The 9,948-nt window shown below is 66.8% G+C and overlaps 1 protein-coding gene across 1 annotated transcript; it reads right to left on the reverse strand.

Moving 5' to 3' along the window:
* Positions 1–5,082: 5,082 nt before the first annotated feature.
* On the reverse strand, positions 5,083–9,831 carry LOC126635215 (protein PET100 homolog, mitochondrial). The gene is made up of 4 exons (XM_050306244.1): positions 9,763–9,831; positions 7,750–7,836; positions 7,602–7,634; positions 5,083–6,173 (listed from the first exon to the last, which is right to left on the reverse strand). The coding sequence occupies exons 1-4, from the start codon at positions 9,787–9,789 to the stop codon at positions 6,114–6,116; spliced, it is 207 nt and encodes a 68-aa protein (XP_050162201.1). The 5' UTR covers positions 9,790–9,831; the 3' UTR covers positions 5,083–6,113.
* Positions 9,832–9,948: the final 117 nt, after the last annotated feature.

Genomic DNA, 9,948 nt, shown 5'->3' on the forward strand with positions numbered 1-9,948 from the left:
TCCCTCTGTCCCTTCCATGTCTCCCCCGTGTCACTGGTGTCCCCTGTCCCCTCTATGTCCCACTCCGTGTCACTGGTGTCACCCTGTCCCCTCTGTTCCCTCTGTGTCCCAGGGGACACCAGGGGACATGTGGGAGCAGGGGACATGAGGGACATGGGGAGACACCAGGGGACATGTGGGGGGGCAGGGGACATGAGGGACATGGGGGGACACCAGGGGACATGTGGGGGGGCAGGGGACATGAGGGACACCAGAGGACATGTGGGGGGGGTCAGGGGACATGAGGGACACCAGGGGACATGTGGGGGTCAGGGGACATGAGGGACACCAGGGGACATGGGGGACATGGGGACACCAGGGAGTGGCACTGTATGCTGGGATGGGGGGGCTCGGGAGCTGGGGACAGGGACACGGGTGGGGACAGGGACAGGGGACACGGGTGGGGGCAGGGACAGGGGACAGGGACAGGGGACAAGGACAGGGGACAGGGACAGGGGACAAGGACAGGGGACAGGGACAAGGACAGGGTTTGGGGACACGGCGGGGACAGAGACCCTGAGCCAGACCTGGCCCTGCTGTCCCCGGGGACACTGGAGGGGACGCTGTGTGGGGACACGGGGGGACACGAGGGGACATTGGGGAGGTAACTGGGGGGACACTGAGGGACACGGGGGGGACACGGGGGACGCTGGGGACAACGGGGACAACTGGGGACACTGAGGACAGAGGGGACGCCACTGGGGACTGCCGGGGACACTGGGAGACACTGGGGGACAATGGGGGTCACTGGGGGATGCCAGGGGACACTGGGAGACACTGGGGGCGTTGTGGGACACGGGGGACAGGGGGACAGCGGAGGGGGCACTGAGGGACACGAGAGGACACCAGAAGGGTCACTGGTGGCACTGGACCCCCTCCTGCGTGGCTCCACGGGCACTGGTGGGGGGCAGGGTGTCACCTCGTGTCCCCCGTGTTCCCCGTGTCCCCCGTGTCCCCCCGAACCGGTTCCCCCGCGGGCGGTGGGTGCGGGTGGGGAGGGCGGATCGGTGGGTGCAATTAAGCGCCATTTGCTTAATTGCTCGCGGCTGCCAAGGGGGGGATTGGGGACACGCGTGGGGGGGGGAGGAGCACCCATCCCCCTCATCCTCCCCAACCCCCCGCCCACGTACCCATCGCCCCCCCGGGATGGGACCTGCGGCACGCGGGGGTGTCCGGGGCACCCACGGGACCCCACAGGGACCCCACAGCACCCACAGGGACCCCACAGAGCACCCACAGTACCCACGGGGACCAACGGGGACCCCACAGCACCCACGGGGACCCCACAGCACCCACGGGACCTCACAGCACCTACAGGGACCCCACAGAGCACCCACAGCACCCAGGGAGACCCACGGGGACCCCACAGCACCCACGGGACCTCACAGAGCACCCACGGGACCCCACAGGGACCCTGCAAGGACCCCACAACAGCCCCGGGACCCCAACAGTGGCCGTGGGGACCCCACAGCACCCACGAGAACCCCACGGGGACCCCACAGTACCCATGGGACCCACAGAGCACCCACAGCACCCACAGGACCCACAGGAACCACACAGCACCCACGGGGATCCCACAGAGCACCCACAGAGCACCCACAGGACCTCACAGCACCCAGAGCCCCCACGAACACCCGCGGGTGCCCCCCCCATACGCCCCGCCACCCCCCGCTCTCCCATCATCCCCGTGTCCCCTCCGTGTCCCCCGTGTCCCCCACGCGGGGTATAAGAGGGGACACGGGGTCGCTCCCACCCACCCGCGATGGCGGCCCTGGGGGACGGAGCCCAAGCGTGCGGCGGTGAGGGGGCACCCACGGGGAGACATCCACGGGTGGGGGCACCCACGGGTGGGGAGCACCCACGGGGGGACACCCATGGTGGGGGTCACCCCAGAGGGACACCAGTGGGGGGGCACAGAGGGGGTGGAGGGGGCGCTGCGGGTGCCCACGCGGGGTCCCCTTTGCGTGGGTGTGGAGGTGGGTCCCACGTTTGAGGGGGCCTGTTTGGGGTCCCTCGTTGGGGGTTCCCTTTTGGGGGGTTTCCTCTTTGGGAGGGTTCCCCTTTTGAGGGTTCCTTTTTGGGGGTCCCTCGTTGGAAGGGTTCCCTCTTTGGGGTTCCCTTTCTTGGGGGTCCTTTTTGGGGGTTCCCTCGTTGGGGGTCCCTGTCTCAGGGGGTGGAGTCACTATTTCGAGGGGTGGTCCCTATTTTGGGGGTGGTCCCTGTTTCGGGGGTGGTCACTATTTCAGGGGGGTGTCACTATTTCGAGGGGGGGGTCCCTATTTCAGGGGGTGGTCCCTTTTTGGGGGTTCCCTGACCCGGTGTCCCCGCAGGGGGGGTCCCCGTTTCGGGGGGGTCTCTGTTTCGAGGGGGTTCCCTTTTGGGGGGGTCCCTGACGTGGTGTCCCGGCAGAGGGGGTCTCTCCCGAGGGGGGTCCCTGTTTGGGGGGGTCCCTGACGCGGTCTCCCCGCAGGGGGGGTCCCCGGCGGAGAGGGGTCTCCCCCGAGGGGGGGGTTCCCGGAACAGGAGGGGGTCCCTGACCCGGTGTCCCCGCAGGGGGATCCCAGGGTGGGGGTCCCCGGCCGAGGGAGTCTCTATTTCGGGAGGTTGGTCCCTGTTTGGGGGGGTCCCTGACGCGGTGTCCCCGCAGGGGGGGTCCCCGTTTCGGGGGGGTCTCTGTTTCGAGGGGGCCCTGACCGGTGTCCCTGCAGGAGGGTCCCCAGCAGAGGGTCTCCCAGGGGGTCCCCGGAACAGGAGGGGGGTCCCTGACCCGGTGTCCCCGCAGGGGGTCCCCGGCAGAGGGGGTCCCCGAGGGGATCCCGGAACAGGAGGGGTTCTTCTCCCTGCTCAGCTCCGTGCAGGGAGCGCGGATGGACGAGCAGCGCTGCAGCCTCGGGGGGACACAGGGTACGGACACGGGGACACGGGGGACACAGGGTACGGACACGGGGGGACACAGGGACACGGGGACACAGGGGCACACAGGGTACGGACACGGGGACACGGGGGGACACAGGGTGAGGACACGGGGGGACACAGGGGTACGGACACGGGGACACAGGGGGACACAGGGTGAGGGACACAGGGGGACACAGGAGTAGGGACACAGGGGGACACAGGGAGACACAGGGTACGGACACGGGGGACACTGGGGGACACAGGGTACGGACACAGGGACACGGGAGGGGACACGGGGTACGGACATGGGGGGGACACAGGGTACGGACATGGGGGGACACAGGGTACGGACAAGGGGACACAGGGGGACACAGGGGAGGGACACGGGGGGATACAGGAGTGAGGGGATACGGGGATATGGGGGGCACAGGGGTGAGGGACACGGGGACACGGGGGACACGGGAGGACACGGGGTACGGACACGGGGTGAGGGGACGCGGGGAGACCCAGGGTACGGACACGGGGGGACACAGGGTACAGACACGGGGTGAGGGGACACGAGGGGACACAGGGTATGGACACGGGGACACGTGGGGACACGTGGGTGCCATGGGGGGCTCTGTGTGATCCGTGGGGGATTCCGTGGGTGCTGGGGGTTCGCTGTGTTCCGTGAGGGTTCCGTGTTTTCCGCGGGTTCCGAGCTGACCCATGGGTGTTCCCCGCGCAGGCGGAGGGTGTGGGCAGCCGCCCCCGGAACTGGCGTCGCTGCTGGAGCTGGTGGCGAGCTCGCAGGGCCGGCGGATGGACGAGCAGCGCCTGCCCGTGCCCACCCTGCCCGGCTTCGGGCCCGGACCGGAGGCGCAGGTGGCACTGGGGGGCACCAGGGGGCTTCGGCTGGGGGCAGAGGTGGGACCGGGGGGCATTGGGGAGGGCACAGGTGGGACCGGGGGCATTGGGGGCTTTGGCTTGGGGGCGCAGGTGGGACTGGGGGGACAGTGGGGGGCACAGGTGGCCTTGGGGGCACTGGTGGGGGGCACAGTTGGGACTGGGGGCACCAGGGGGCTTTGGCTCAGGGAGGGGGCACAAGTGGCCTTGGGGGCACTGGGGGTGGGTTTGGGGTGGGAGAGGAACACGGGAGGCACCCCAGTGTTGGGGGCCACCCAGGTGGGCACTCAGGGGGTATGGAGGGACCTGGGAACACCCCAGGACACCCTGTGAGTGCCCCCGTGTGTCCCCACAGGACTGACCCCCGGAGCCCCTGGAGTCATCGATCACCCCCGGTGCCACCCTCCCCCGTGCCCACAATGTCACCACCCTGTGGCCCCCACAGTCTGTGTGCCTCCCAATAAACCCCGAGCATTTGGGGCCTGTGACACCCACGGGGGCCTTGGGGACATGGGGGGCACTGGGGGGCACTGGGGGACAATGGCACCCGTAGGGGGGCACCAGGGGACACTGGGGGACAATGGCACCCGTGGGGGTGGCACCAGGGGACACTGGGGGACAATGGCACCCGTGGGGGGGGCACCAGGGGACACTGGGGGACAATGGCACCCATAGGGGTGGCACCAGGGGACACAGGACACTCAGGTGGCACTGAGGGACACTGGGGGACAGTGGCACCCGTGGGGGTGGCACTGAGGGACACTAGGGGACAATGGCAGATGTGGAGGTGGCAGCAGGGGACCCGGGACACTCAGGGGGCACCAGGGGACACTGGGGGACAATGACACCCGTGGGGGGGCACCAGGGGACACGGGACACTCAGGTGGCACCAGGGGACACTGGGGGACAATGACACCCACGGGGGTGGCACCAGGGGACACGGGACACTCAGGTGGCACTGAGGGACACTGGCACCCGTGGGGGTGGCAGCAGGGGACAGCCACAGCACTCAGTGACACTGAGGGACACAGGACACCCGCGGGGGTGGCCCCAGGGGACACTGGGGGACAATGGCACCCGTGGGGGTGGCACCAGGGGACAGAGGACACTCAGGTGGAACTGAGGGACACTGGGGGACAGTGGCACCTGGAGGGGTTACTCAAGGACAGTCACAGCACTCAGTGACGCTGAGGTGGAACTGAGGGACACTGGGGGACAGTGGCACCTGGAGGGGTTACACCAAGGGACAGTCACAGCACTCAGTGACGCTGAGGGACACGGGACACCCGCGGGGACACCCCCAGGGGACACTGGGGGACACAGGACCCCCGGGTGGCCCTGCCAGCCCCCGGTGCCACCCTGGGGACAGCCCGGGCGGTGCCAGCGCCGTTTATTGGGGAGGGACAGCCAGGGGTGTCCCCTCGGGCCGGGGGGGCAGCGGCAGCTCCGGACACGTGTCCCGTTTGTCCCCTGCCTGTTCCCAGCGTGGGGACACGGGGGGTGGCCGCGTGACCCCGGTGCCACCTGCGGGGGTGGCATCAGCCCAGGGCACGTGGCCTGCCTGTCACCCGCACGAGAGCGGCCCACGTGTCCCCTCCCCCCGTGTCCCCTCTGCCAGCTGCGCTGGTGGCACCAGGACAATGCCACGTGTCCCCTCTGTCACCGGCGCGCTCAGGGGGTGGCACCAGGACAGGACAGTGCCACCCGCCACTTTGTCACCGCGGTTGTCACCACGACGCTGTCATGACGGGCCTTCGGTGACACGAGGTGGCCGCGCGTCCCCTGTCACCACGATGTCACCGTGACGTCACCACGACGTCACCACGACGTCACTGCGATGCCACCATGATGCCACCACAATGTCACTGCAATGCCACCATGATGCCACCACAATGTCACTGCGATGTCACCATGTCACCACGATGTCACCGTGACGTCACCACGATGCTGTCTCGATGTCACCTCGACGTCACCGGTCGCGGGTGTCGCGCTCGCTGCCACCAACGCGCTCAGGGCGTTGTCACCGGGGCGTGGCCGTGGTCACAGGTGACAGGAGGTGGCCTCGTGTCCCCTGTGCCAGCAGGGCGGTCCCTGCGGTGTCACAGCTGCAGCCACGTCCTGTCCCCTTTGTCGCCAGGGCCACCCCCGTGCCGGTGTCGGCGGCGCTCCCGGTGACAAGAGGGGACAGGAGGGGACAGGAGGGGACAGGAGGTGTCCCCAGCGATGTCACGGTGGCAGCCACCATGTGTCCCCTCTGTCCCCAGGGGTGTCCCCAGGGGTGTCCCCGGGTCCCCTCACGCCTGGGCCCCCTTCCCCTCCCGCAGCCGCCGCTTCAGCTCAGCCATGGCCCGGCGCTGGGGACAAGGGGACACGTCAGGGACAGGGACAGATCAGGGGACACATCAGGGGACAGAGACAGATCAAAGACAAGGACAGGGACAGCTCAGGAACAGGGACAGATCAGGGACAGGGACAGATCAGGGACAGGGATGGGGACAGATCAGGGACAGGAGACAGGCATGGGTCAGGGACAGGAGATGGTGACAGTGGGCAAGGACAGATCAGGACCAGGGCCAGGGACAGCTCAGGGGACAGCTCAGGGACAGTGACATGGCAGGGGACAGGGCCAGCTCAGGGGACAGGTCAGGGACAGTGACACGGCAGGGGACAGGAACAGCTCAGGGGACAGGTCAGGAAACAAAGACAGTGACAGGGGGACAGGGGTCAGGACAGACAGGGACAGGGGACACGGACATGGGGACATGGGACGGGGACACGAGGACAGGGGATGTGAGAATGGGGGACAAAGGGCAGCAGGGACAGGGGACACAGGGACAGGGGACAGGGGACAGGGGGCACGGGGACAGGGGACACAGGGACAGGAGACACAGGGACAGGGGACGTGGGGACAGGGGCCAGCAAAGACAAAAGAAATGGGGACACGTGTGGGGACACGGGGTGGGACATCTCAGTGCCAGGGGTGTCCCCTCCCCCCGGGGTGGTGGCACTGGCAGGGGGAGGGGACACCAGGGGGACACCAGGGGGACACTGAGAGGGTGTCGGGGACATTGTGGGGACCCCAGGACAGCACTGGGGACATCGGGGACGCTGGGGAGGGACTTTGGGGACACTGGGGGGGGATGTTGGGGACATCAGGGGACCTTGGGGACACCTTAGGGACACCGAGAGGGGCACTGGGGACACGGTGGGGACATCAGGAGGACACTGAGGACACCGGGGGGACATTGAAGGTGTTGGGGACACCCCGAGGACACTTTGGGACCTCGGGGACACTTTGGGGACACTGAGATGGGTGTTGGGGACACTCAGAAGGACACACTTGGGGACTTCAGGAACACCCTGGGGACACTGAGGGGACACCCAGAAGGACATTTGGAGACCCTGGGGACACCTTGGGGACACTGACAGGACACCCTGGGGGACACTTTGGGACCTTGGGGACACTGAGGGGAACATTGGGGACACCCCGAGGGGACACTTTGGGACCTTGGGGACACTGAGGAGGACACTGGGGACACCCTGGAGACATTTGGGGACACTCAGGGGACACTCAGGGGACATTTGGGGACACTTTGGGGACATTTGGGGACACTCGGGGGACATTTGGGGACGTTTTGGGGACATTTGGGGATATTGGGGACACTTTGGGGACATTGGGGACACTCAGGGGACATTGGGGACACTCAGGGAACATTTGAGGACACTCAGGGGACATTTGGGGACACTTTGGGGACATTTGGGGGCACTCGGGGGTCTCTCACCCGTTCGGGATCGTCCGGCGGGAAAATCTCCCTCTGGAATGGGAACCAGTGAGGGGGGAGGGGCCGGGGGGACCCGGGGGACATCGGGGGGGTCCCCTCAGTGTCCCCTCAGTGTCCCCTCCCCCCCTTCCCAGAGCCCCTCCCCCACCTTGCGCTCGATCACGTGACGCTCGAAAAACTCGGCCTGGTTGGACACCCAGAACACCCCGACCGGGAAGGACAGGTACAGGAACATCTGGGGACACACCTGTCACACCTGGGACACACCTGGGACATCCCCTGTCACACCCCCCTGTGACACCCAGAACACCCCGACCGGGAAGGACAGGTACAGGAACATCTGAAACACCCCTCTGTCACACCTGGGACACACCTGTCACACCTGGGACATCCCCTGTCACACCTGTCACACCCCCCTGTGACACCCAGAACACCCCGACCGGGAAGGACAGGTACAGGAACATCTGGGGACATGGGGACACCTCTGTCACACCCCTCTGTCACACCTGGGACACACCTGGACACCCTCCTGTCACACCTGACACACCCCCCTGTGACACCCAGAACACCCCGACCGGGAAGGACAGGTACAGGAACATCTGGGGACACACCTGTCACCTGTCACACCTGTCACCTGTCACACCCCCCTGTGACACCCAGAACACCCCCATGAGGAAGGACAGGTACAGGAACATCTGGGGACATGGGGACACCTCTGTCACACCCCCTGACACACCTGGGACACCCCCCTGTCACACCTGTCACCTGTCACACCTGGGACATCCCCTGACACCCCCCTGTGACACCCAGAACACCCCGACCGGGAAGGACAGGGACAGGAACATCTGAAACACCCCTCTGTCACACCCCCTGACACACCTGTCACACCTGGGACATCCCCTGTCACACCTGTCACACCCCCCTGTGACACCCAGAACACCCCCATGGGGAAGGACAGGTACAGGAACATCTGGGGACATGGGGACACCTCTGTCACACCCCCCTGTCACACCTGGGACATCCCCTGACACCCCCCTGACACCCCCCTGTGACACCCAGAACACCCCCACGGGGAAGGACAGGTACAGGAACATCTGGGGACACGGGGACACCTCTGTCACACCCCCTGACACACCTGGGACACACCTGGACACCCCCCTGTCACACCCCCCTGTGACACCCAGAACACCCCCATGGGGAAGGACAGGGACAGGAACACCTGGGGACACACCTGTGTCACCTCTCTGTGGCAGGGACCACCCTCTGTCACCCCCACTGTGTCACCCCCATTGTGTCACCCCCACTGTGTCACCCCCCGGTGTCCCCTGTGCCCCCTCTGTGTCCCCTCCCTGTGTCCCCCCATGGGGGGTGGGGCAGGGCCAGCAACACCAGGGGCGGGGTCACCAACCCCCTCTGTCCTCCCCAGTGTCCCCAATCCCCCCCAGTGTCACCAACCCCCTCTCCAGTGTCCCCAACTCCCCAGTGTCCCCAACCCCTCCTCCCAGTGTCACCAACCCCCCAGTGTCACCAGCCCCCTCCAGTGTCACCAACCTCCTCCTGTCCCCCCAGTGTCATCAACCTCCCCAGTGTCCCCAAATGCCACCTGTCACCCCCATGTCACCTGTGCCCCCAAACTGCCCCCTCCTGGGGATTAAATCCCCCAATTGCCCCCAGGGTTTCCACCCCAATTGCCCCCCAGTGACCCCCCGGGTTAAACCCCCAAATGATCCCCCAGGGTGAAACGCCCCCAATTGCCCCCCGTAAATGACCCCCAATGCCCCCGGGTTAACCCCCTAAATGCCCCCTCAATTAACCCCCAAACGACCCCCAATGACCCCCTGGGGTTAACCCCCCCAAATGCCCCTCAATTAACACCCCCATGACCCCCAAAGCCCCCCGAGTTAACCCCCAAATGCCCCGAATTAATCCCCCAAAGCCCTCCCAGGTTAAACCCCCAATGAACCCCTCAATGACCCCTAGAGTTAAACCTCCCCAAATGACCCCCAGGGTGAACCCCCAATTGCCCCCCAATGCCACCCAGGGTTAACTCCGCCCCCAAATGACCCCCTCAAAGCCCCCGAGGTTAAACCCCCAATGACCCCTCAAAGCCCCCGGGGTTAAACCCCCCATTGCCCCCGGCCCCCGGCCCCGCCCCCCTCACCCTCAGCATCTCCAGCTTCACCCCCATGGCTCCCCCAGCGCCCTCCGCTTCCGCCTTCCCCACACCGCAACACGGCGCTCGCCCATTGGCCGCTCCGCCAGCACCGCTGTCCTCTATTGGTTAAGATATGCTCGCCGGGGCGGGGCGACACCGTGACGGACGGGGATGGGGACCAATGAGAGAACG

The sequence above is a fragment of the Myiozetetes cayanensis genome, unplaced genomic scaffold (genome assembly GCF_022539395.1).
Source record: "Myiozetetes cayanensis isolate MyiCay16 unplaced genomic scaffold, myiCay2020 scf115, whole genome shotgun sequence".
NCBI lineage: Eukaryota > Metazoa > Chordata > Aves > Passeriformes > Tyrannidae > Myiozetetes > Myiozetetes cayanensis.

Excerpts from the sequence above, each read along its gene's own strand:
- LOC126635215 (XM_050306244.1), bottom strand. The coding sequence starts at position 9,789 with ATGGGGGTGAAGCTGGAGATGCTGAGG. Across the intron at positions 7,635-7,749 it reads GTCACGTGATCGAGCGCAAG|AGGGAGATTTTCCCGCCGGA; the intron begins GTGGGGGAGGGG and ends TTCCCATTCCAG. Across the intron at positions 6,174-7,601 it reads CGCCGGACGATCCCGAACGG|CGCCGGGCCATGGCTGAGCT; the intron begins GTGAGAGACCCC and ends CCTTGTCCCCAG.